Raw genomic sequence first — 27,389 nt, 5'->3', positions numbered from 1 at the left:
TTATATAAAAACCATGTGGGATGGGATGAGGACTCTCCTCCTCACAAAATCCAGTTAAAATCACAACCTACTGCTCAGAGGCAGTACCCAATAAAGCAAGAAGCTAAAAAACGGGTAAAAGAGATCCTATATCAACTTGAATACCAGGGGGTGATTGAAACTTGCACCTCACAAATGAATAATCCTTTGTTTCCTGTCTCCAAACCAGACAATTCATATCGTCTTGTTTTGGACTACAGACACCTTAACTCATGTTGCAAAACCTTTGCAGTACAAAACTCGCATAGTGCTGCACTAATGAATAACATAGTGCGCAAAAAATACAAAACAACATTAGACATCTCTAATGGATTCTTCTGTCAAAATATAGCACCAGAAAGCAGATATTTGACCGCGTTCTCAATAAATGGCGCGCAAATTTTTTTTTGTCGTTTGCCCCAGGGGTTTAAGAACAGCCCAGGATTATTCTCAGCAAGAGTAACAGAGTTACTACAAATATATGATGATGAGGCATTATCTTATGTAGATGACATCTATCTAACAGATGATGACTTGGATACTCACTTGAAGAGAGTGAACACCATAATACTTGGGTTCGCAGCAGAGGGTTACAAATTCAACTTTAAAAAGTCAAGAATTGCCCATCTAACAGTCCTGTTTTTAGGATATGAACTATCAAGTGAAGGCAAAAGCCTGGCTGACAATTTCCTAGAGAAATGTGCTGTAATCCAAGCACCTAGAATACTAAAAAACTTACAATCAATTCTAGGTTTCCTAAATTTCGGAAGAACTTACATTATAAATTATGCAGAGAGAGTTAAACCTCTCTATGATCTTATAAAACCAGATTTTAAAAGAATCAATTGGACTCAAAAACACACAGAAATTTTGAGATCTTTACAAACAGATATGTTAGTTAAAACAAAATTACAAACACGTGACAACACACGCAACCTTGTGATTCGAGTCATCCCAGGAAGATGCGGATTCACATACCTGACCTCTAATGAGGGAGAGAAGGTACCAATTGCATACAAATCACATTTGTACACAGAAGCTGAAAAAAGGTTCAGCATCAAGGAAAACATTGTTCATGCGGTTCAAACAGCTGTAGCAAAAGAAAAATACCAAGCAGACGGTAGACAGGTTACAGTCAGAACAGCAGAATCAGCTTTTGAGGCATTAACAACACCATGTAATTTACAGACAACGGCACTGAATCCAGAATGGATACAATGGGTAAATTCTGTTGCTACAGACAAAGTAAAATACTATTTTGACCCGGAAATGAAAGAATTAAAATATCTAGAATATGAAAGAGAATACCCTCTGCCAATCGACATTCTGCCTTTACGACAGTACGCCTGTATAATATATACAGACGGACATGCTCAACCCTCAGTTTGGGGAGAGCTGGCTTACAATGCCACATGCGAAATTGTAAAAGAAGTGTGGCGCGGAGGTAAATTAAGACCTCTACTTACAAAAACACACTCAGTAGAAAATAATTCAGAACAACAAACTGAAATAATAGCGTTAAAAATGGCGCTAGATAATGCCGATCGCAAATTCCTGACACTTATAGTGTGCGATTCGTATTACTGCGTCAAATCATACAATAACGATTTACAGAAATGGATTCAAAACGGTTACAAAGATGACACAGGTGCAACAATGAAGCAAAAAGTGCTTTGGGAACAAGTAGTTCATTTACAGAAAGAACTACCAAAAACTCACGTGATACATTCACTGAGTCATCAGCGTGATGGCGTTCACGTTGCAGGGAATTCATTGGCTGAGACAGCCACAGCGGTAGCAACTAAATCGGCTTCCGTAGCTACAAAAAAGCATACAGTAAAATACATTGACGGAGAAACTGTGCTGGCAGTGAAAACGTCATCAAAAGGCGACTGCTCAGCGCTACCGATCAATTACCCACTCAATTATACATACATAATCGATGCAAACTCAGTCCCTTTTGCTCGAATCCCTGGAGTGGGGGATAGAGTAATTCCAAACACGGACAGGAGAGGCTTGTTAATAGCAGACGCACATATGGGTGAGGGTCTCAGACACCTTAAGCTAAAAGATTCTCTGGAAGAATTACAATCAGTGTACTGGTGGCCAGGCATGAGCCTGCATCATCACATTTTTGTAAAAAACTACCCAGACTGCAATAGAGATCGCAGTGGCGAGAGAAACGGTTTAATATCATGGTGTTTCACTCCAGAAAGTATCAAATCGACAATAGAATAAAAACCCAGTATGAATAATGCGTCACATTAACATGTAAAGGCTATTTTCACTTATAATGTAGACCCCAACTCTCGGCTGACGTCGGAACTGTTATACAAAGATTTGCGAGTCTAAAATGGCATATACGCTAGAAGCATGTTACGTTCTGACCAAAATCTTTCCTTTAGCTCTAAAACAGCTTATGGGGGGTGCCTGGCCAGAATGAACATTGCATTGCGGGACTCTTCTCACTTCCTTCCTGAGGGAAACGGGATGGTGTAAAGAAAAAACCAAGGCATAAAGCAATCTATAACAGCAAAGGTATTAGGTTCAGGAGCTGGGTGGGTCAAACATCTAATAAGTGTCCAACGTAGTCTAAATAACCTGCCAAGAAATTCTCTGAAAGGACTCAGTCCGTACGAACTATTGTTTGGGACTAGAATGTTAATCCAGGACTTAGATAGTCAGACTTCAGTGGTTAAAGAAAAATGCTTTGATATCAAAGATCGCTTGGCTATTTTACAGGACTTAAATGAAACAAGAAAAGACCTGAGCAACATAAAGTTGAAACAGCAGCCAACAACCACTGAAGAAAAACCAGCTGTCCCAGCAAGGCCTGTCTGGATTCCAAAAGTCGGGGATCTGGTCAGAGAAAAGATCGCGGTAAAGAAGGAATTTGGGCCTTCTTACAGAAAAGCAGTTCCTGTCTTGTCTATCAACAGGACAAGATCAGTAGTACTACCGCCCCTTGCTGGTAAAAAGGAGAACCGAGTCATATCCATCGACCTGGTTAAACCACAATCATGTGGCCGATAACAAATAGTAGGCCAAGTGGACTCCCAAGAAGTAGCAGAACACCAAAGTTTGCTACATCAACAGAGGTTCAAACTGAAAGACTGATCACATTTGGAAAATCTACAGTGAAACAACAAGGACTATGCAACAAAGCAATGGAACTTGAACCTCTTAAAACCCAAATAAAAGCTTTTCATCAAGAAACAACAACCTACGATGATGTAAATACAGACTTTACTAATGAAACAAAGCAAAATCCAAAAGCAAAAAGTAATCCAGAAACAATTGGAACAATTGACAGAACGGCATCCGGCTACTTCATCAATTTCGATGATTCTTCAGACGAACAAAGCGAACCAGAAGTACAGCCATCAACAAAAACTTTTAAAGACAAAGCAAAGGAACTTTTTCATCAACTAAAGGGAACTTATCTGACTTCTCCATGGATTGAAATTTGGGTGACATTAGGTGCATTTATCCTCATACTTTGGCTCATCATGGTACTATGCTTGGGACATTTCATTGAGGGAAAATATGCTAAAATGGACACAGCAAGCCAGAAAATCAACTTGGTCCTTAAACCACACACATCTTCACACGTAAAGAAAAGAGAACTTTCTTCAGTGAACTTCACAGCCAACCCTATACCAGGCGGTGTAGCATGGGACAATACTGATTATGAAATCTATGGCCCGGTTGAAATCCTGAAGTATCCACACCAATTTAAGATCTCGTTAAGTGACTTTGTAAAACCAAGCACATTTGCTGATGATTGGGACTTTGAAAGTATTAATGATATGATGTCTGACCTAGTAATGTCTGCTAAATGTACAGAACATGATTATTTGCAGGGTTCGTCTAATTATGATCAAATGTTCTGCTATAACCACTATGGTAACCATTATCTCCATAAATCTGCACAACCTAGAAATGTTTTAAATTATAACCAATGGGAACATTGTGCTACTCCTCCAAAAGATAGCTCGAAAACATTTTATGATAAATATTCATACTTTTCAGGGTTTAACACAAGTAATGCAGAAACATTTTATTTCAAATTGTCAAATAAGACAGGCATGAAGACCATGCTTACAAACACAAAATTGATATATTCAGATTCGTTTTTTGAGCAAATGAATACATTTGGTTTTGATTTCTGGAACAGTAACATTGAAACAAAAACTGTTTGGGGTACAAAAGATTGGCAAGTACAAGGTATAGAATCATTGTTCAGAGCCTGCATGATCCCAGAACAAATTATATTTTTGAATGACACCATTCAACAAACTACCTGTCTTGGCTTAGCCAAAATCAAAGACTTAAACAAACCGTCTATTCCAAAGCCAACAACGAACACTAATAGCTCTATAGATGTTGAGATAGACGTGAACCATATTTTAAACCAAAACAGAACACATCCTGATTGGAAACAATGGTTGATCTGGCCCACAGACACTAATAACTGTCAAGACAGATTCCTGAACAAAATACAGGGGTTCAAATTGACCAGGCCAGACCCTAGATATTCCCAAAGACAACATCCAGGGATAGTAACTACTTACAGTGTGGGCAAGCTCTGCCTTCAATGGCTACAAACATCCACACTGGCAGAAATTAAGCAACACCTAACTTTACTTCAAGAGGGTGCTGACTTGCGTGATTTCATTATGGGACCACGCAAACAGCGTCAAAAACGTTTCATAGCGGCCTCTATATATGCAGCTTACAATGAAGTTTGGAAAGTAACTCAAATTGAGACAGCAGAAAAAATACGGGAAATTGACCGTATTAATTTGGAAAAATCACTTTCTGTCGTGGACAATGGGTTAATGACTCTGTCCTCCAGAATATATTCACTGGACAGTATTGTGTCTTCAGCAATCGATATAATATCGCAGGACTTACTGATGTTACAACACGGTCAGTCCCAATTGCGTTCTATTGTACAACTTGGCTGGACGTTACAAAATCTGCGTTCAGGCTATGTGCCTTGGCGTTTAATCAACACAACGTCACTATTTAATATCTTTAACCTTACTGATAAACAAATCAGTTTGGCACAGAAGGGTGCTGACTATACAATTCTGAGCATTGAAAAACTTGAGAGATTACCATTGACAATGTCAGAACGACCTGTCATTGAATGGATAATACATGGGATAATAAATATTCCGATACAACTTTCCTGTTTCAATACTGCCAAAAATATATACAGGCAGGCCAGTATGAAAGGTTGGGTACAGGATACATTAAGTCAACATGGAACTTGCCCTATACACACGCATGTGTTAGTAATAAAGGACAAAGTGTGTTCCTTAGTGGCAATAATTGTGAAAGGTCACTAAGCGGTACACTTCTGTGTCAGGGTATTAGTTTGCATGGAGCATGTGAAGGGAACTCAAATAACCTTTCATGTCACCAGCTAGGCACACCTGCAACACAAATAGAACCATTCTTTAAGAGACTCTCGAACGGGAGTTACATTCTAATTGTAGATCGCAGATGTTGCAGTCTGCTGCCCGGAAAACCTTATCTCATAACCGTGACTACAAAGGTCATGTGCTGTGAACGAGTATTGTTCCCGAACGATGCCCGAGACAGGGAGGCAAGGTTGTGGCCCAGTTTGAAAATTTCTTCTATTCGAATTGATACTTTAAGCAGAATGAAGACAGTGCTTCTACAGACGCCAACCATGTTAACGTCATCAAAAGAAACGTATGATCTCCAAGTTGCAAGGACAACTGCTGAGATTTATTCACTGTTATCAACCAATTCCCCCATACATTTCGCAGAAATACTGAGCGAAATCTTAAATATTTCTGATACAAGCGGAATCGCGAGTGTATTTAAGACAGTGTTTTCGGGAGCTTTAACCCCATTCAAAGCCATCCTGGGTATTTTTCCTGATTTTGTCCATTCCACCTTTGGCGGACTTCCTCTCCTTTTGGGACTAGTGGCAGGCATCCTATTTTTGATCCTGTTACTTCGCTATGGCAAACCACGTCACAGACAAGACACCAGTGACAATGGAAGAAACAATCCGAGCTATTGGCTACCGGGACCGCATAACTAAAGTCCTTGGACTAGCACGGCTACGAGATTTGAACATGACTTGGTTTCTTTCATTCAGACCGATGTGGCAAAGTTGTGTTATGCCTGTATTAAGGTGCTTGCTATGCGGCGAAGAATGCGTGTTGGACACCTGTCTGACACTACAATCGGATATGCCAATGGACGCAGAGACTTTGTTGGGTCCGGTAACAGCTCATGCATTGTCCTGTCCCCAGCGGCTACTAATCCTGATGACGGCATTCGTGGAGACTTCACCACTGCGATTGAAGAGTTGTGAAGTACAAGATGAAAGCAGCATCGATCAGGTACGACCTTCTGTCAGCTATGCTGATCGAAACATCAATGAAGGCAATCATGCTCATGAATGCATGTTACAAAATTTTTCCGAGTTAGTGGAACTCTCGCAGGAAGCAGTTGACAGTTTTTTCGAAAGTCTCAACAATATGATGTTTTCACCAGAGCAGAAAGAATGACTTTGAACAAACTAGCACACGGCGTTCCCTACACCCTGAATTTGGCCTTCAACTTTGAAAATAAAGCAATAAGAAATTTTCTCACCAGTTTTTTCGGAGAGCGAGACAATTTTTTCTCCCCTTCCATTTCCAAAAATATTTACGATTTTTTGGGACACTTATCTTCTGCTTAAAGTAAAACTATTCTTAGAGAACAAAATTTCTATATTTAGCTACTCTAGAGACATTAGCTACCCTCTAGCATGTTCACAAGTATTTATGATTTTTGTGATGAGATGGTCTCGACCTTTTATTCTGTATTAAGAGCCATTTCATGTGTAATTTCCGCATTTCATTCATGCTGATTTCAAAATATGCGTTTAGATTTAGCATTATTGTACTGCTTGAAGTGCATATAGTAACTATACTCATCTTTTCGTGTGTTTCGCATTTCCAAATTTCAATATGCAAATGATTGTATTTTGGGGTGGTTCGGTATACACATGCACTACTAGTTTTGTTTACTATGCCTAGACTTGTAAATATGGACATAGATTACGTGGAGTGGGTGTGGTGTATTTACTATGGGTACTGTATCGATCCCCCTATTTCTGACCCTTGTCTGGTTAATAATTAACTAGCAGCCATTCAACTGCACAGAAACTCGTTATCTGATTAGCCACACAACGGCACAGAAGCCCCGTTATCTGATTAGGTCATAACGCATGCCATCTCATTAGGCAAGCACTATTTCTCCAGCCCCCTAATAGGCATACGGTGTTCTCAAAACAAATCAAACCTACCACGACCTGGGAAATCCCCACAGCCATTGTTTTGATTTAGCCGAGAACTTCAGTAAAGAATGTGCGAACGACCAGTTCGTATGACATCCTTATTGACGTATTTATGTCCATCCTTACGTCAATCCCGGCACCTTTCAGGTATAAATAATACCGACATTGCCTTAAGCAAAGACACGAGGTGGTGACAAGATTGGAGCAGCGAGACTTGCCGAGGAGCCCAGCTGACAGCGAAGCCCACAGACGCTGCCCCTCCTTTCTGACGCGCTGAGAGAGAGACGCTGCCTTTTCTCCTGCCGAGAAATCCAGCTCCGGCGCTTCCAAGCCGCCCTCGCAGGCAGCTGGAATATCAAGACCTGAGATAGAGATACCAGCCCTCCAGCCTTCTAAATCCCAGGTACTGAACTGAAACATCCTTTGTAGAGAATTCTTGAAGCAGACCCTTGGCAAAGCAAACTTAACTTAAACTGCTACTTATCTACTCCCGCCACGTATTAGGCTTAGGTCAGGTACATTGGGGTAGGCGTAGTTAGAAGCACCAGTTGAGTACGATTAGTCAATGTATATATGTATGTATCTATTTTATCCATTTTAAGTATCATATGGCTAAGAAACCATATCAATGCTTTTACAGTATTATTTTATAATTCTGTTATTACTGTATGCACTTTACTTAACTATAAGTATTGCAATAATAGCGATTCATTTCTCTTGTATGAGAAAAGAGACTGATCAATAAATAACATCTTTTATTGAACACGCCCGTCTCTTCCTTTTCTCTACAATCTGGTGAAACTAAGAATGCACTGAACTGACTCATAAGTTGTCTTTTGTTTTCACACGACTCTAGAGATACACTCTTGATTAGGGGAGAGCAAAGTTGTCATGTTCTATGGTTGTCAGAAACTAAATCCCTTCTTGTCTATCCAGGGAGGTTAAACTCCTCCTTGTCTATTCGAGAAAGTTTCTAGTGAACTCTGAGCTAGCTGGCAAACACACATAACTTTAAGTCTAATATCGACAGTAGAAGACCTAGTTAACCTCTGTCCTACGTCTATACTATTGAAGATATTATTCCAATGCGCAGAGCCTATTGGGATAATAGGAACTACACTACACCAGTTTCTCAGGTTTTCTGGTATTCTCAGTGGCTCACTGTCCTCTTGAGCCATCAGTGCCCGTTCTTTAGATGTTCTAGACTTCTCCATAGCCTGTTGTCCCTCTGTTCATCAGACATCCACGGTATTCTCAGTACCCCTTTGTTCCCCGTTTCTGATATGGCCCTAGTATCCTAAGCCACCTTTGGTCTCTCTGAGGCCACAAGCTCTGTTCTTCATCTGAATCCCTAGTTTTGTCACCAGTCTTCCGTCCACAGGACTGCACCAGCCCCATTCATCTCATCAACCCTTGCTCTCGATGAAGGTGCATGGAAGGGACTGGTCACTCACCTGTCAAGTGCGGGTGTCAGTCGGTATTCTCTGGTTTTCATCAAAATCCCTTTGATCAGGTTATCTGGATGGAAAAGAAAGATGACATCAGAGTTAGAAAAGAAAAACAAGGAGCCTGGAGAACTAGGTAAATATTAACCGTGGGCAATGAACTCCGCTCCACTAGCGGAGGTTGTAGAGATTTGGTAACTAGGCATTTCATTGAAAATACGTAATTTATACAATAATTCCGACACCGCATAGTGAAGTTAGCTACCGCACCCACAACACTTTGATAAAATAACTTTACCATTACATGCTAAAAAACATATAACCAATTCACAAAAGTGCACTTTGAAAAATACCAGGCAACGAGAGACGCGATGATTTTGTGGTCACCCCTAACCTAGGGTGAGGGCAAGCAGATGCCTGGAACACAAAGAGCATATCATGCTGAACGATTCAGTGGTGGAGCCATCCTCCTAGGACCACCCCAAGCAAAGTTATGGGCAAAAATACAATGGCAACCAAAGGCCCAGCAAAGCACTATGGGCGAGATTCTAGAATGTAATGATTATTATAGTGTTAGCTCTCAGCTGAGCCCTAGAGCCTTCCCCTTGAGGAATGTTTTGATATTGGACACTATAATATTCACCGCACTCTAGTATATAATCCCATAATGCTTTGCAGGACCTCTGGTTGGGATTGTATTTTTGCCCCTAACTGTGCTTGGGGTGGTCCTAGGAGGATGGGACCACCACCAAATCATTTCAGCATGATGTGCTCTTTGTGTTCAAGGCATCTGCTTGGTTCTCTCCCTAGGTTAGTGAGGACACCAAAATCATCACCTCTCTCACTTCTTGCTGTATCTTCATTTTCACCTTTGTGAGATGACTATATGCATTTTTGCATTTAATGATAGAGTTAGCTGTGTCTATTTTTCTTTAATACCTTTTCTTACATTAATAGCCTTATTTACAGCTAATTCTTTTGCTGGCTGTGACTTCTACTGATATGTCTCTTCAATAGTCACACTCTAGTTTCTTTACTCGCCTACCCATTAAGTTGGACAACCAATGTACATTGTGGGTCTTTTTTTCATAGCTACATTCTTTTTGGCACATTATTTTGGGTGACTATTTCCTTCTTTTTCTCTTCTTAAGTTCTTGGTGGTGTATTATGTTGAGCCATGATGTTTCTGACCATTACACAATTTTATGTATGTAGTTAAATGTATATTATTTGTGTCTACAGCCTTGAGAAAGTCTGAAATACTAACTTTGTACAGACGAAACACGTGTTAGCTGCCTTACACGCTTGAATTTGAATACTAAAATAAAGAAAACTACACATACTAATACTTCCATCACGTCATCTTGTCTTGCTATAATTGGAAATTTGCTAATTCATTACATTGATATTACAGTTCTATTCTGTATACAATCTTGGAATGCATAGGATATTGTAAAAGTTTAAATTTGGTTGTGCTGTATTGACTAGTTCAAAAAAGTTTTATGTCGGCAGGTCCCTTTGATCTGCTTTAGTCACTTTTGGTAGTGAGGGGCATTAGTCTCCTTAGCACCGGTGCTGGACTTACAGCATTCAAGTTATTAGTTGCCCCTAACTATCAGGTCCTTTTACTTATGCTTTTGTTTTGAGGTGCGGCTACTCCCCTATAGGGGACACCACTACCATCTTGGCTTAACTAATGATAGAGTTAGTTGTTGTTTTTATCAAGGGTATGTGAGGTTTCTGTTTTATTAATTGGGATGAGACAGAGTTCATGGAATTTTTGATCAATCCTGCAGAATTCCACGTGGTGGTACTCCGCCAACTCCGCCCACTCTTTGTAAATATTCACTTACAAGTAAAATCCACCAATCATTGGGAATCACTATCCCACTCTGGCTTAGATAAACAGGGAAATATGTATTTATAAGTAAAACATAGAACAAGGATCCTTCAAGTCAATGGTGGCTCACCATCCCACTGGGATTTGAAGAACCAGGTAAATATGTATTTACAAGTAAAAGGTAAAAAGTTCTGCCTACCGATGGGAGCAGGCGCTACGCTTCCAGAACCCAAGTGACACACGAGCATTTGCCTAAATATATCTTAATGAATTTTCTCCTAAGAGTAAGAATGACCCCGCCCATTGATTCTCTGAGCCCACCAATCAGGAACAAAGACTCCCCATCTTCAGCACACTCACTGCTGAGGTAGCGAAGGCACGAGAAGGCCTGCTGGGACAAACTGGTGTCTGAGTGAGGCCGCAGGATCACAAGTATTCACTAGATCTCTCTCGCCCCATGCACGGTGCACTCAATCATGTGCAATGTGGTGCATATCCACTGGATCCTAGAAAGGAATGTATCCACACACAGCCCCTTAATCAACATTTCATGTCAGGTCTTTGTACCTTTTCTGCTCCTTGTCTTCTTGCTCAGCCTCTTTCAGTCCATTTATCCGGCCACACGACCCCCCCCCTCAGAAGAACCAACACATTTGCTGGTAGTGTCGGCTGCTGCAACGGGTGCCCAACTCACACCAAGGCTGCACGTTGCTAAGTACAAGTCCCGAACCAAAAATGGCAGCTGTCTGGGTACGGACCACGAGAGCTTGCAGATGGTATATCAGCCTACATCAGCTGCATACAGATCGGGGGACCCTTGGGGGGTGGCTATTATGAATAGAGCAGCCTCTTTGAGACTCTTTTACAAATGAGTTGGCACAGCGCTCTTCTAGCAGATCAATCAATCAGGGGATTATAAAGCACGCTACTCACCGTGGGGGTCTCAAGGCGCTGGGGGGATGGGGGGGTAGCATCTCCAATCAGTCGAAGAGCCAGGTCTTGAGTGTTTTCCTGAAGATCTACAGGGAGCGGACGCGTCTGATGTCGATAGGGAGCTCGTTCCAGGTCTTGGCCACGATGTAGGAGAAAGCCGTTCCACCTGTTCTGGCTTTGCGGATGCGTGGGATTTCGGCAAGGTCGGCGGATCGGAGGTTTCGCTTGGGTACGTGGAAGGAGATCCTTTTGTTGAGGTACTGGGGTACGGTGTTGTGGAGGCATTTGTAGGTGTAGGTGAGTGTCTTGAAAGGGACTTTCTTCTCTACGGGGAGCCAGTGTGTAATGATGTAATGACACTGTGATGTCATTTAGAATGATAAGGGCAGAAGTTCTAGGAAAGAAGGTTTAGGCTTTTTCAAGGAATATTAGTTCAGTTTAGAGTAGAGGCTCGGAGATAATGTAACAGAGATACTGAGCTCCAATAAAAGTTACATATGAACAAAAGTTACTTACCTGTAAACTGTGGTTCTCCAGTATTGGTGTCTTTCATAGATTCACATGCTTGAATATTCCCCGTCGTCGAAGTGGGAGTCCCACGGTACATAAAATAGCAGTAACATATGCATGTATACATGAAAATATCATAAATAAAATATACATACATATAATGTAATAAAATGTAAAATTTAAAAGTACCATAGAACATTATAAGCCCATTGAAAAGCCTAAGGGAGAACTCACTTTAGTAGCATATTAGTGTCATTATGTGTTGGTTCACATTCCAGCCAATCAGGCTGTAGCCTCCTCTAGAACCTTCTCCTCAGAAGCCCAAGTCCTCAGATTTTCGAAGCACAAAGTAAGTAAAAGTGCCTGAGGAGAAGAGAGCCTCTGAGGGGAGGATGGGAGGGTCGCATGTGAATCTATGAAAGACACCAATACTGGAGAACCACAGTTTACAGGTAAGTAACTTTTGTTCTTCTCCAGTATTAGGGGTGTCTTTCATAGATTCACATGCTTGAATAAGAGTAGAAAGCAGTAAATCATCACACAAGTCATAAAGGTGATATACCAAAGCAAGTAAGGTAAACATATCAGTCGATATGCAATAAATACTAAAATAGTAATAGAAAAACCTTTATGACTGGAGGCGGGTAGCAACAGAGGCTCACCTTTATTGGAAAAGATTCCGCAGCACCGCTTGACCTACTGCCGCATCCGCGGCGTCTGTTGATTTCAGGCAGTAGTGTTTTGTAAAAGTATGGCTGCTCGACCAAGTAGCAGCTCTGCAGATCTGTCTCAGGGGTACCCCCGCAAAAAGGGCAGCAGAAGTAGACACCGCTCTAGTTGAGTGAGCACGAACTGGAGCAGAAAGGGGCTTCCCAGCCTGTTGGTGGCAAAAGGATATGGTAGAGGATATCCACCTGGTTATGGTCTGTTTGGTAACAGGTTGTCCTTTGCAAATTGGGCCAAAAGCCACAAACAATTGATCTGATTTTCTGACAGTTGCAGTTCGCTGAATGTAAAATTTGAGACAACGTTTCACATCCAATGAATGTAATGACCGCTCAGCTGGAGTTTGCGGAGCAGGAAAGAAAGTCTTCAGGATTACAGGTTCGTTGAGATGAAAGTCACTGGGAACCTTCGGAATGAACTTAGGATTAGTTCGCAATGTCACAGCCACATTGGAGAATTGTAGAAAAGGAGGCTGTATGGTAAACGCCTGGATGTCACTGACACATCTCGAGGATGTCAAGGCGAGCAAGAGAGCAACTTTCCATGTGAGAAATTTTAGACTTGCAGAGTGGATAGGCTCGAATGGAGGTAGAAGCAGTTGAGAAAAGACCAAATTTAAGCGCCAAGCAGGTGGAGGGCGACGAATAGGTGGAAACATCCTAAAAAGGCCCTTGTAAAATTGCTTAATGATTCTCGAGGAACATAGAGATGTAGAACCATCATGACGGAAGCGGGAAATTGCCGCCAGAAACACTTTAAGAGTTGAGTGTGAAAGTCCTGATCTCGCCAGGGATAAAAAGAAAGGCAAGATCTGTTCCGGTTTTGCAGTCATGGGGTCCAAACCTTTAGTGTGGCACCAGACACAGAAACGCTTCCACTTTAACTGATAGGTTTTAATGGTGGATGGAGCGCGAGCGCGCGCTAACACCTCTCTGCAGTCCTGGTCGATATTCAGACGTGCAAATTCATTGTATTCAGGTTCCAGGCATGGAGTTGGAGGTATGCCGGATCCGGGTGACAGATTTGTCCCTGCTTCATCGTGAGGAGGTGAGGTAGAGGATGAAGCGGTATCGTGTCGGACTGTGAAAATAGAAGCAGGTCCGTGAACCATGGACGCCTCGGCCATTTGGGTGCAATCAGGATGATGTGGCAAGGTTGAAACCTCATCCTGTGTAACAGGCGAGGAATTAGAGGAAGTGGAGGGAAAGCGTAGATGAAGTCGTTCGACCAATTGATCGAAAATGCATTTCCGCTCGACTCTCTGTGGGGATGCCGACTTGCAAAGCGTTGGCATTTCCTGTTGGTCGCAGTCGCGAAAAGATCCATCTGCGGCTGGTCCCACTGCCGGAAGATGAAATCGACGGTTGGTTGGTTGAGTTCCCACTCGTGATTGTCTGACGACGCCCGGCTGAGTGAGTCCGCCAGAACATTGGCCACACCCGGCACATGGATGGCTGTGAGACGAATTTGGTGTTGAATCGCCCAATCCCATATTTCTTGTGCCAGTTGTGAAAGTAGGAGAGACCTCGAGCTGCCCTGTTTGTTGAGGTAGTGCATGCTGGTGGTGTTGTCTGTCCTCACCAGCAGAGTGTGTCCCTGCACTAACCTCTGGAAGGACTTTAGGGCCAAGAAAATCGCCAAGAGTTCCAGGCGATTGATATGCCAAGTACGTTGGATCGCCGTCCACTTTCCTTTTACAGACATGCCGTTGAGATGCGCTCCCCATCCCTCGAGAGACGCGTCTGTTGTAAGCGTCAGAGTCGGAGGTTCGTCTTGGAATGAACGGCCCGCAGATATGTTTGGAGGGTGAGCCCACCACTCCAGCGCTTTCTGGATGCGAGGTGTTAGAAGGACTTTGTCCTCGAACGACCCTGACACCTGTTTCCACTGTTTGTCTAATTCCTCCTGTAGAGCCCTCATGTGCAATCTGCAATTGGGGATAAGTTGGATGCACGAGGAAGCCATGCCAAGGAATGATTTGAACATTCGGACAGAAACGTACAGTTTTGACTGTAGGAAGTGCACCATCTTTACCATGCGGCCTGTCTTTCTTGGGAAACGAACACTTTCCCCTGCCGAGAATCTAGAGAGGCTCCGAGAAAATCTCGCCTTTGCGACGGATGAAAGTGTGACTTCTGGCAATTGATTGAAAACCCCAAGGATTGGAAAAGGGAGACGCAGACTTGGGTGTGCTGCTCGTCAGGTGGAAAGTCTTGGCCTTGATGAGGCAGTCGTCCAGGTATGGATAAAATTGGACGCCTTGCAGACGCAGGAAGGCAGCTACCGGGGCCAAGATCTTGGTAAAGACCCTCGGCGATGATCGAAGGCCGAATGGTAGGACTTTGAATTGGAAGTGCAGCTGTCCGACTGTGAAGCGTAGATACTTCCTGTGTCTGGGGTGAATTGGCACATGGAAATATGCGTCTTGGAGGTCGATCGTTGAAAAGAATTCCCCTGGATTGAGATAATTCAGAATTTGAAGCAGAGTTAACATCTGAAAAGTTTTCGAAATGATAAATTTGTTCAGGGCCCGTAAATCCAACATTGGACGCCATTCCCCCGAATTTTTCTTGACTAAGAAAAATCGGGAATAAAACCCCTTGCCGCGTTGACCTTGCGGCACTACTTCGATGGCTCCTTTTTTGATCATCAATTTCACCTGGGCCAAAAGTTCTTTGAGATGGGGAGAGGGTGGCCTCGAAGGTGGACGTGTGGGAGGGAATTTTGCGAACTCCAGGGTATGTCCTTTGGAGATAACGTCCAGGACCCATTGGTCGGAGGTGATTTCGGACCATTTGCAAAAGTACTTTGAGATGCGACCTCCAAGATTTACAGTCGGCAGAAGAAAGGAACTGAGACTGTCACTGCTTCTTATTGTTTGAGCCACCTCTATATGTTGTTTTTCGTTGGTATGGTCTGGCGGTGGACTGACGATTCTGGGATTGGTAGGAACCCCTCTGCCGGTTATCGTTGTAGGTGTTGTATGAACGATATTGACCTGATCCTCGAAAAGTAGAGGAACCTCCGCCTCTACCTCGTGCCCCCGAAAGGGCCGTTTCTTATACTGGAGGGTAGCTAAGGACTTTGCAGTGTCGGTGTCCTTTTTTATCGCCTCAAGGGCATCATCTACATGTTTGCCAAACATCGAATCCCCATCGTACGGCAAGTCCAGGACTTTTGCCTGTACCTCTGGACGGAAGGTGGTAGACTTCAACCAGCCTTGACGCCTCAAGACTGCAGCCCCAGCCAATTGACGAAAACCCGTGGAGGAAATGTCGAGTGCGCAATCAATAATTTCGGATTAAATTATCTCTCCCTCCTGAATAATGGCCTGCGCTTCTGCACGGATGACATCGGGTATTTGAGGAATCAGTGCAGCAATTTCGGACCACATCTGGCGGTCGTAACGGCCCAAAATAGCCAAGGTATTAGCCGCCCTCACAGTAGTAGCCGCCATGTGTGTAAATATTTTGCCTATGGAGTCCAACTTACGGCCTTCCTGATCAGGAGGAGACGTGAGTGGTGTAGCAGGATTGCAGGATCTTTTCTGTGCTGCCTGAGTTATAACCGAATCTGCTTTCGGTTGTGACACCAAACAGGCCGGGGAAGACGCCGGAGCCTTATATTTTTTGTCCAATCTGGGCAAAACTGCAGGTACCGAATTTGGATGTTCCATTAACTTAAGGCCCGCCTGCCAAATATAGTCAATGATTGGTATTGTGTGGGATTGCCTTCGTGATAGGTCCTTAAAATCATACAAGAAGCATTCACTTTCATCTTGTTGTTTTGCGACAGTGAGATGAAAACGCTTCGCAGCACGGACCATCAAATTATGGAAATTTGCAATATCCACTGGAGGCGATGCTAGAGGTGAGGTGGGCGGAGTGGAAGGTGATTGAGCCCTGTAATTGTCCCACTCATCCATATCGACGTCATTGTCATTGTCATCAGTGTTGCGAGGATCAAGATCCTCGTTGTCGGTGTCAGGACGAGTACCCCCCGGTGACGCTGGTGGAACAGGTGCAGGTGCTTGAGGAAGTTGAGGTTGAGGCTGTGGAGGAAGTTGTGGTGCTGGAGAGGCAGGTGTAGATGGAGGGAACCTGCGGTTATAGTCATCTAGCATGTGCTGCAGATTCATGACCAAAGATAATGGTATTTGCGTAACCGGCTCCGAAGTAACTGGTTCTGATTCATCAACAGGAAATAATTTGTTCCCATCTTCGACGTTATCCACTTCGTCACCCTCATCACTATACTCCTGGCACTTAATGTGCAAATCAGACGGACTAGATGCCTGTCCGAATAGTTGTTCCACCTCTGAATCGTTTCCGGATTCTTCCTCACCAGACTGAAACAATTGGTCTGGAAGATGAGTTCCACTTCTCACTGGACTCAGTTGAATGAGAGGTACTGTTCTCAAAGAAGAAGCAGTAACCACTGTAAAAGTCGCAGCAGTGGCCAAAGGTTGATGAGACGTCAATGAGCCCGTTGACGTAAATGTGGCAGTCTTAGAAGCAACCTGAGGCGTCTGTGTCATCGCCATAGATGTAATTGACGCTGAAATTGAAGGCTTTTTCTTCGTCGACGAAGATTTATTTTCTGTCGACGGAGCCGTCGACGAGATTGGAGCCTTACTCGTCGATGATGATGTAGATGTCGACGGGATGACAGCCGTCGACGAAGTCGCCCGCAATGATATGATGGTCGTCGACGGAGGCGCCGTCGACGGTTTTGATTTGACACTCGTCGACGAGATCTTCACAATAGAAGCAATGGGTCTCACCTCCTGGGCTATAGTCGACGAGGTGATCGTCGTCGACGTAGCACTGGTTGACATAGTACATGTCGTCGTCGATGTAGAGTCTACAGTCACCGACCTCGTTGTCGCTGAAGACGTCGACGGACGCGTCGACGAGCCCGTCGACGAGCCAATGCCAGATTCAAAAGTGGAAGGCAAGGCTTTGGGCGCAGACGTCAGAGAACCAGGTCCCGTAGACGTGCCCTGAAGCGAATCCTGTGGGGAGACAACCCTGGAGGACTCCAACAGTCTACTTTTCTTCAGAAAAGGAGATGGAACCTCAGTCTCAGACCCACGCTTCTGAGAGGATTTTGAAACGCCAGATGACAAACTTTCTACCTCAGAAACCACAGACTCTGAAGTCTTCAACTTCTGTAGCCACAGAAGGAGACGGGCCTCTCTATCCCTCAGAGTCTTGGGAGGAAAAGTGCGACAGTACTTACAGTTTTTCACCTCGTGGTCTGGGTAGAGACAGTAAATGCATTTACAGTGTGGATCCTCATGGAAAAGGTGCAGTTTACCACAAGAAGGGCAGGCTTTAAATAAAGATTTCCTATTTGAAGACATTTTCTGAAGAAAAAAACAGCTAGAGTTGAAGAAAAAACTGAGCAGAGCTCAGGGAGACTCCCTTCACATGACGTGCGGTAGAAAATCTGAGGACTTGGGCTTCTGAGGAGAAGGTTCTAGAGGAGGCTACAGCCTCATTGGCTGGAATGTGAACCAACACATAATGACACTAATATGCTACTAAAGTGAGTTCTCCCTTAGGCTTTTCAATGGGCTTATAATGTTCTATGGTACTTTTAAATTTTACATTTTATTACATTATATGTATGTATATTTTATTTATGATATTTTCATGTATACATGCATATGTTACTGCTATTTTATGTACCGTGGGACTCCCATTTCGACGACGGGGAATATTCAAGCATGTGAATCTATGAAAGACACCCCTAATACTGGAGAAATACAAATATCGAAGTGAGGCTTTTCTTCACATTGGCAACGAGTGGAAGAAACACGTGTGAAGACTTACCAGCTGTGGACCTGCTGCTGAGAAACCTTTGAGAAGCTGGTTCAGAGGAAAACCCGAATAAAGTGGTGGAAGCTGTCAAGGATCGCGAGTGGCTGGTCGTCTTGCGAGGCGCGGGAAGCTGAGCTGTGGCTGGTAAAGGATCTGATTGCCAGTAAGTAGTCGGCGTTAACAAGTGAGTCCTGAGGGAGCCACGTGATGTGCACGCTATGTAAAGGCAAGCGCGAGCGGCATCTTAATTGCAAAGTTAAAGGGAGCTGATGAGCCGCAAGGGAGCAGTATAGTGCGCGCGCTTTAAAAAGGAAAGTGCAAGTGCAATCGAGCCAGCAACGCAAGGGAACTACAGAAATCTTTGTAGTGCACACGGACTAGAGAACAAACGTGAGTGCAATTTTTAAATCAGGCAAAACAGAACAAAGAAATAGAAGTAAACCAGGCACAATAGCCAGCAACGTTAGGGAACTGCAAAGAGCCCATTTGTGCGCACGCGCTGGGGAAAATAGCTGCGTAGGGCACACGGACTTGAGAACAGACGTGAGTGCCATTTTTAAATCAGGTAGAACAAAAAAAATGAATAGAAGTAAAGAAAGGACAAAACAAATAAAACAAATGTGAGTGCCATTTTGAAAGAAGGTGAAAAGCATTAGAATACACAAAAGAAAACAAAGAAGAAAAGAAGAAGTATAATAAAGAAATAATAAATAAAGAAGAGAAGATTAAAATATATACATTTATATAGAATAAATATACCAACAGAAGGCACAGGTAGTGAAGTTACTGTAAACATGAGTTCAGAAATGTATAATGAAGAAGATGTTACTGGAAATGTTTTGAGTACAATTTTCAGAAGACCACCACCTTTTAATTCATGTGAACAAGAAAATGTTGCATTAAGAAGAGAAAATGAGAGAATGGATGATTATGTCACTAGACAAAAAGTTAGTGACATTCTATATATTCAATAAGTTTAATAATGAAGAGGCCATACGATTAAGAGTAATACAAGGGTGTAACTCAATAAAATTTAGGAAAAAACTTTTAGAAAAAAAAGTATGACCTACAAGAAACATTGTACATGGCAAAAAAAACAGAAAATCAAGCTTAGAAACATGCTATGACCATGGAAGAAAGAAAAGTCAAAGCAAATGAACAATTCAGGCAAATGTAAAAAAAAATGAATATAGGTGAAAAGATAGAAACACAGTTCAGAGGAGAAATACTGTGCTACAGGTGTGGATTTCAGTTTCCACATCAGAAAACATGTCCAGCAATGGGACAACAATGTAAAGAATGTGGAAGATACAATCATTTTACAAGCGTAAGCAGATTCAAGAAAGAGAGGAAAGAATTTGGGACAAAAAAAGAGAACTGGAAGCAAATCAATTTAGATACAAAAAAGTGGAAATACAAGGTATGTGAGACAAATGGAAGGAATTGAAGAAGATTTTGATGAAGAATTTAATAATCAGAAAAGCTTCATATGATGCAAGAAAATAGTGATATTCAGCAACTTAACATTATCAGGAGAGAAAACATTAAAAAACGTCTGTGGATCTAATGGTTGGGCTTCAAAAGGTTCCATTTGTTTTAGATAGTGGAGCAACATGCAATATGTGCATAACTGAATACATGAAAATGAAGGAACAACCTACATTGAGTCCATCAAACGTTAGTGTTTTTCAGTGGGGAGCTAAACATCCTGTACTATGCTTGGGAAAATTTGAAGAGACATTACAATACGGAACTGTAACAAGTAGAGAAGATATACACGTATTAAAAGGTGACGTTCCAGGCCTTTGTTTGTTAAGTAATGTCACTGCTCAACTCATGGGTCTAATAGAAATGAATTACAGTATCTCAATAGATCACCCAGTTCCGAGGAAATATCCCAAATTATTTGATGAACTACGTAAATTAAAAGAAAAGAAGATTACCTTACATATAAATAAAATGATAAAAACCAGTACACAAACACATAGGAGAGTCCCAGTTCATATGCAAGAAAAAGTGGAGCAAGAGATTAAATTGTTACTTGAACAAGATATAATTGAGGAAGTAACACGCCCAACACCTTGGGTGTCACCCATTGTTATAAGGGCACTGATGACATCAGAATATGTGTGGACATGAGAATTCCTAATACAGCCTTTGAAAGAGAGTGATATCCGGGCCTTCATTTAAATGATATAATATAAGTATTATAAATGGGGCAACAGTGTTTTCAAAACTTGATTTATGTAAAGGATATCATCAATTCGAAATTGATCATGAATCCAGGTATATCACAATGTTTTCAACGCATTTGGGATTGTTTAGGTATAAACAATTACATTTTGGGATCTATTCAGCGGCTGAAATCTTTCAGGAGATTATAAAAAATATCATAAGGCCAGTACAAAATGGTATGAATTACAGTGACAATATTTTGGTCTTTGGAAAAACACAGGAAGAACATGATCAAGCATTAGATGGAGTATGTCAACAACTATGAAAGGCTGGATGGACATTAAATATAAAAAAAAAGTGAAATAAATAAGAACGAGCTAACATTTTTTTGGACACATATTCTCAGCAAAAGGAATGAGACCAGATCCCATTATAATAACAGCTTTAAATGCAATACAAAGACCAAAAGACATAACAGAGTTACAATCATTTCTAGGAATGGCTAGTTATTGTGCATGGTATATACAACATTTTGCAACTGTAAGTTCACCACTGAGAGAGCTGACAAAAAAGGGACAACAATTTCAGTGGAATAATGAATGTCAACAAGCATTAAAAAGAAATAAAATTGGAAATATCAAATGCAGAAAACGTAAAATATTTTGATCCACATTTATGTACAGAACTTGTAGTAGATGCCAGTCCTGTAGGCTTGGGAGCAATTTTGGTGCAGCATAAACCTGGAAGAGAAACCCCTAGGTATGTGGTCTCTCATGCTGGTAAAAGCCTATCCGAAGTAGAACAGAGATATTCTCAGCCTGAGAAAGAAAGTTTAGGTGTTGTTTGGGCATGCAAACACTTTCATGATTTCATTAATGGAAAATCGTTTGGAATTATCATCGACCATCAAGCCCTAGTTCCTATTTTTGGAAATCCAAAAACAAAGATGCCACCAAGAATTGAAAGGTGGGGAATGAGACTGATGGATTACGATTTTAGAATCATCCATAAACCAGGAAAAGAATATAACCCAGCAGATTCCTTATCTAGACATCCATCTAAGTCAGATATTGAACAACAATTAGAAGTGGAACAATATATATGCTTCATAGTCAGATCAGTAGTTCCAGGAATTGTAAAAGAGAATGAATTGATTGAAGAAACACAAAACGATGACACACTTCGGGAAGTAAAATAAATTATACATGAAAATAAGTGGAGACTAGTAAACAATGGAAGTCGATTTCAATCAAATATTAAAAAACATGATATGTTAGCATTTAAGAATATAAGCTCTGAATTGTCTGTGACCTCTACTGGAATACTACTTAGAGGAAACAAAATAATAATACCAGGGTCTGCAACGTCGTGTAATTGACTTAGCACATGAAAGTCATCGAGGCATCTCTGCAACAAAGAATTTTCTGAGAGAAAAATTGTGGTTCCCAAGATTAGAAAAACGAGTAGAAGAGGTTGTTTAGTCCTGCTACATATGTCAATGTACTTCCAAGGAAAAAGGATGGAAGAATTGCATATGTCTGAGTTACCGGATGCTGTATGGTCCAATGTAGCAGCAGATTTTATGGACCATTACTTACTAGCAATAATAGACAAGTATTCTCGTTTTCCTATTATAAAGTTTATTTCGTCAAAGTCTAAGTCAGCAGTACTTCCAAAATTGGATGAAATACTGTCAACGTGGGGAATTCCAAACATTTTAAAAACAGACAATGGACCACTATTTAATGAAGAAGAATTTCAAAAGTTTATGAGCTAGCTAGGAATAGTGCATAGAAGAATAACTCCAATGTGCCCTTGAGCTACTGGAATGGTGGAAAGACTGATGGGTGCAATTAAAAAAGCTGTACAAAGAGCAAAACTTTCGCAAATTTCGATAAATCAAGCATTATGTCAAGTTTTGAGAGATTACAGAAATACTCCGCATGTGCCAACTGGGATATGTCCTTCAGACCTAATGTTCGGACAATCAAGGCAAACTTGTTTGCCACATCTCCCAGCAGTTCCTCCGAAAGTCTACAAGGAAGTAATGGAAAAGGATAAGGAGGCAAAAGAAAAAATGAAATATTATGCAAAAAAAGGAAGAAAACATCAGTCATGATTATCAAGTTGGTGATCTTGTATTAGTTCGACAACAGCAAGTGAGGATGTCACAAAGTAGATTTCATCCTGCGCCCTTAGAAGTAACAAAGATTCAAGGAACGGCAGTGACAGCAGGAAATGACAGAAGAATAATAACAAGAAATAAAACATTCTTCAGAAAAATCAGACGAAGCATTGAACACGAAAGTGTACAATCAAACGACCAACAAAATTAATGTGAATGAAGAAGTGGTCCGTGACCAATTGTGTTGGAGAGTTGAGTTCAATACTTTACACAGTCAGTATTATGTGAAGTACTATAATACTGATATTGAATATCTTCAAGAGCCACACAATACTACTCAATTGTATTTAAAGAGTACACGTATTGGATAAACCACACAAGTAGCAATAGAAGCGCCAACCCAATTGTCATTCTTAAAGCATTCATTAATTCTCTGGGTAAGCAATATGTTCAAGCACAATAGGTTGCGCGCGGAAAGGGGAAAGGGGGTTGGGGAGTGGTAGTGGTGGGTGATAGAAGTGTAAATCAAAGGAATACAAAGAAATACAGTACAATACTTTTGAATTACTGGTGGTCCAAACCAGTTATACAAGACCTGTTCGATATACAACATTCATTTACATGTAATCTGTAAATATACTGTGTGCACCAAATGCAACTTCAAGGGATATCGAGAGGGGAGCTGATACAGGTCAATTGGGGTGGAAGGCGTCGACGTTTCGACTCGACTGACGCTTCTCGTGGTGCGCCGCGTACGGCACGGCTGATCCCCCAGGCCGGGTACGAGGCGTACGGCTCTACTGCGACTCGCACTTGGATGCAAAGGAAGAGCCGTCCAGGCCGGTTAAGCGACGCAGGCTGTCAGCGGGGCGGCGGACAGCGGGGAGCATACTGGACACGGCGAGGCACACAGAAATAACGGGGAAATAAAACGTTGTGGGCCCCGAGCCCGTGGTGTGCTGGTTCGTTCTCAGATGCGACGTCCACGTTCGACTCGGTCTACCAGCTGGCAGACGGGTTGGTGCGTTTTGGTAGTGGGGCGTACCTTGGGGTCTGATAAGGCAGCAGGCGAGCTCACAAAGGCGGACGCGGCACGGGGGACCTCCGGTACGGTTCGTACGGGGGGAGATCCCTTCAGGGTGCGGCGTGACCTTTTCCACAGGTCCGGGGGGCACAGCGGGGCGGCCGGGTGCAAAGCAACGCACGGGCGGCCGTCCAGGCTTGGAAGTGCACTCGTAGGACCAGGATTCCGGCGGGAGGGGGGAAGACCAGCAATCCAGGTGCTCCAGTAGCGAGAAGGGGCAGAGGAGCAGGCGGCCTGACCCGAGGGGCAGAGAGCGGCTCTTAGGCAGTGCAAGGCTTTCAACGGGTAGAAGGGCGGGCCGCTCCCGAGTGGCAAAACTCTAGGAGGGGGCGAGGGGGGCGCAGTCTTACCTCCGGCGGGAGGAACTCACGGCTCCGTTGCAGATGACCCAAGACACAGAGAACCTACTAGTCCTGGGGTTCAGATCAGGGGGCAAGCTCAAACAAGCCCTTGGAGAAAGTTTCTAGCACAAGTCAGCAAAGTCTTTTTAAAGTCTTTTCCTCTCCTTCCTCAGCAAGGCAAGCAGCAGGCCAGTCCTTCCAGCGTCTTCCTCTCCTTTTAGTTGGGCAGAGGTTCTTTGTGGGAAACAGGATTCCGATTTACAAGGAACAGGGCTCCTACTTTCATACAGCATTTTCTTTGTTCTTACAGGCCAGGGGGCCATTTCATAACTTCTTTCAGTCTCTGAGCACTTTGTGGGTGTACTCTGGTTTCTTCTTTCAGTGTGAGGGGCAGGCACATCAGACGCTCCACAGGAGGTGGAGCCAGCATTGTGTGGACAGGGGCAGCCAGGAGTGCCTTGTTGACAGTGCTTCGCCCTTCCTGGGCCAGGTGCCGGCTGAGTCATCAGTCGCTCCCCAGGGGGCGGAGCCAGCATTGTGGTGGCAGAGCACAGCCCTATTCAGAGTCCAGGGGCACTCCCACCTCCCACCAAGGTGTAATCCTTGCATTCACCACCTGTCATCCCCCGGCCCTGTCACTCACATAACCCAGACAGTCAGATACACATCCAAGCAGAGGCGGGCTGAAATGGTTAGGCAAGCAAATGCTAACTTTCTAAAAGTAGCATTTGCAAACACAGGATATTAAAATTAACTTTACTAAAAGAAGTATTTTATTATTCTGAGTTCAGGCATACTAAACTTTATTTTCTGCAATGTTCCCTGAGCCTGCTGGGATTATAGAGTGTAATAATTCCAGCAGCCCATCTGGCCTAAGAGAACAGGTAGCCTTACAATAGTGAAAAACGAATTTGGCTGTAATTCACTATTAGGACATGCCACACACATCAGGGCATGTCCTACCTTACACTTACAATGCACCCTGCCCTAGGGCCTACCATAGGGGTGACTAATATGAAGTAAAGGGAAGGTTTAGAGGCTGGCAAGTGTGTGCACGACTGCATGCAGGTTCTGCAATGGCAGACCTAGACACATTTTAAAAGGCTGCTTCTGTGGGTGGCGGAACCAGCACTGCAGGCCCACTAGCAGTATTGGCATTTAAAAGCCCTGGCACTCCTGGTGCACTTTACTGGGGACTGAGAGTAAGTACAAAGAGCCAATCATGGACATCAATCACATATACATTTTACACAGGGAGAGCATATGCACTTTAGCACTGGTCAGCAGTGGTAAAGTGCCCAGAGTCATTAAACCAACAAAAACAGGTCAGAGAGAATATTGGAGGAAGGCAAAAAGTTCAGGGATGACCCTGCCAAGAGGGCCAAGTCCAACACAAACCCCTTCCAGCCAAAACGCAGGGTAGACCAATCACCACTGTGATGGACTTCCCGGCTTTGGGCGATAGAACATGGACCTGGCCCGCAACAGCAGGGGCACATTCCAGTTCTACGCCAATCTGAGCTTATTTCAAATCCTCTGTCCATTCTCTCAGGGTCCACCCAGCTAATCCATGGGGCACCCTTCTCTTCCTCTGTGGACACCACCTGTGCAGCATCTAACCTTAACTTGCTAACAGGTGTGTCCCAACAGATAGTCATCAAATCACAGTGGCCACTGACAGTAGTCAGGGCTGAGACCCAGGCCTCATGCCTCTCAGGGCTCCCAAACCTCTGTGGCCACAGAGAGCGGGTGGCAGTAGCCCCAGGTGCTTGGCACCTTTTGTCCATTCTCTCTTCTATCAGTCCAGGTATGACATCCTGGCACTGACCCACCAGCCCCAGGCCTGTACATGGCGGCTGGACCAAAGACTGGGGTGGCCTCTCCCACACCTGGTCCTCCTCCTTGGGGCTCTTTACCCTCCGACCTGGAGTGGTACCCCCTTCCAGAATTGTCAGGGCACCTGTGGCATGTGACCTGCACAATTCACCCACCAGTTCAGGGGTGCTATCCTGCAACTGGGGTACCAGGTCAGGGGGAACACCCTGCACCTGGCCCTCTATCCTAGGGTCTAAACGCTCAAACTGCACCGGGGTCAGAGGCGAGGACTCCCTCCCTTTGCACCCCCTTCCAGAGTACTGCCCACTCTCCACTGGAGTGGTACCCCTAGAAGTGACATGGTTCAGGACACTGATTTTAGTGGTCCCACCCTCCAAGTCAGACAACACCTGATCCTGGTTCTCCAACAATTGCCTGGCCCACCAGGACTTCCCGGGGAGCACGCATGCCCCCCCTGAGGGTGGCACATAGCTCATGTGTCGTGCGACTGTCTGCCTGGTGCAGACCTCCCAACCCCTGTCCCTCTGACAGTGCGGGAAGATCCCGCAGGACAGAAGTGGTGTCCCCATGGTCATTCCCTGGGGACGCGGCCCTGCTGGCTGGCCCCTTACCCACTGGTTCTTCCACTGGGGACTCTTTCCCCCTCTCGCCCCTCCTTCTGGACTTCTGCACCCTCCCAACTGGAGGGGTACTGCCAGACACCAGAACTACTGGAGCTCTGTTTACAGAGCCTCCACGTTCTCTAGCCACTGGGGGATCCCCCTCAGAGGGTGACTCATCCGGGCAGCCTAGGCTCCCCACCTGGTGTTCCCTTAAAGAACCATCCAGGCTCTGAGACTGAGGTTGGGCACTACCGGGACAAAACCCATTCTCACTCCTTCCCCTCAAGGACAGGACGTGAGGCCCTACACCCCTCTCACTACTACCGGACCTAGCTGGGCTACTCTGCGCCACTTTCACCACTCTGGGCTGGAAGATACCTGAGCCACTCCCTACAGGATCACACCCCAATGCCTCTCCAGACCCTCTGGAATCCACCACAAGGTCTGCCTCCAATGTGAGCTCCCTCGGGTCAAAGAACTCACTCTCAAACAGGTGTTGGCATAGCTCTGGAAAACTGGGACTTAAAGTATGCTCTCCCACAATTGGATTACACAGCCCCCTAGCAGGGTTAATCAAACTATCCTTTACCTCTCCATCC

General features: G+C 43.7%; 1 protein-coding gene across 6 annotated transcripts in view; it reads right to left on the bottom strand.

The window, feature by feature from the left end:
* Positions 1 to 27,389, bottom strand: part of ST3GAL3 (ST3 beta-galactoside alpha-2,3-sialyltransferase 3) — a 1,285,176-nt gene that overhangs the window by 392,731 nt on the left and 865,056 nt on the right. For all 6 annotated transcript variants that reach the window (XM_078661151.1, XM_078661230.1, XM_078660924.1 and 3 more), the window contains one exon: positions 8,803 to 8,866. In XM_078661151.1, coding sequence (XP_078517277.1) covers positions 8,803 to 8,866 — 64 coding nt within the window. The remainder of the gene's footprint in view (positions 1 to 8,802; positions 8,867 to 27,389) is intronic.

The sequence above is a fragment of the Lissotriton helveticus genome, chromosome 1_1, assembly GCF_964261635.1.
Source record: "Lissotriton helveticus chromosome 1_1, aLisHel1.1, whole genome shotgun sequence".
Taxonomy (NCBI): Eukaryota; Metazoa; Chordata; class Amphibia; order Caudata; family Salamandridae; genus Lissotriton; species Lissotriton helveticus.
This window is presented reverse-complemented; position numbering and strand designations above follow the sequence as displayed.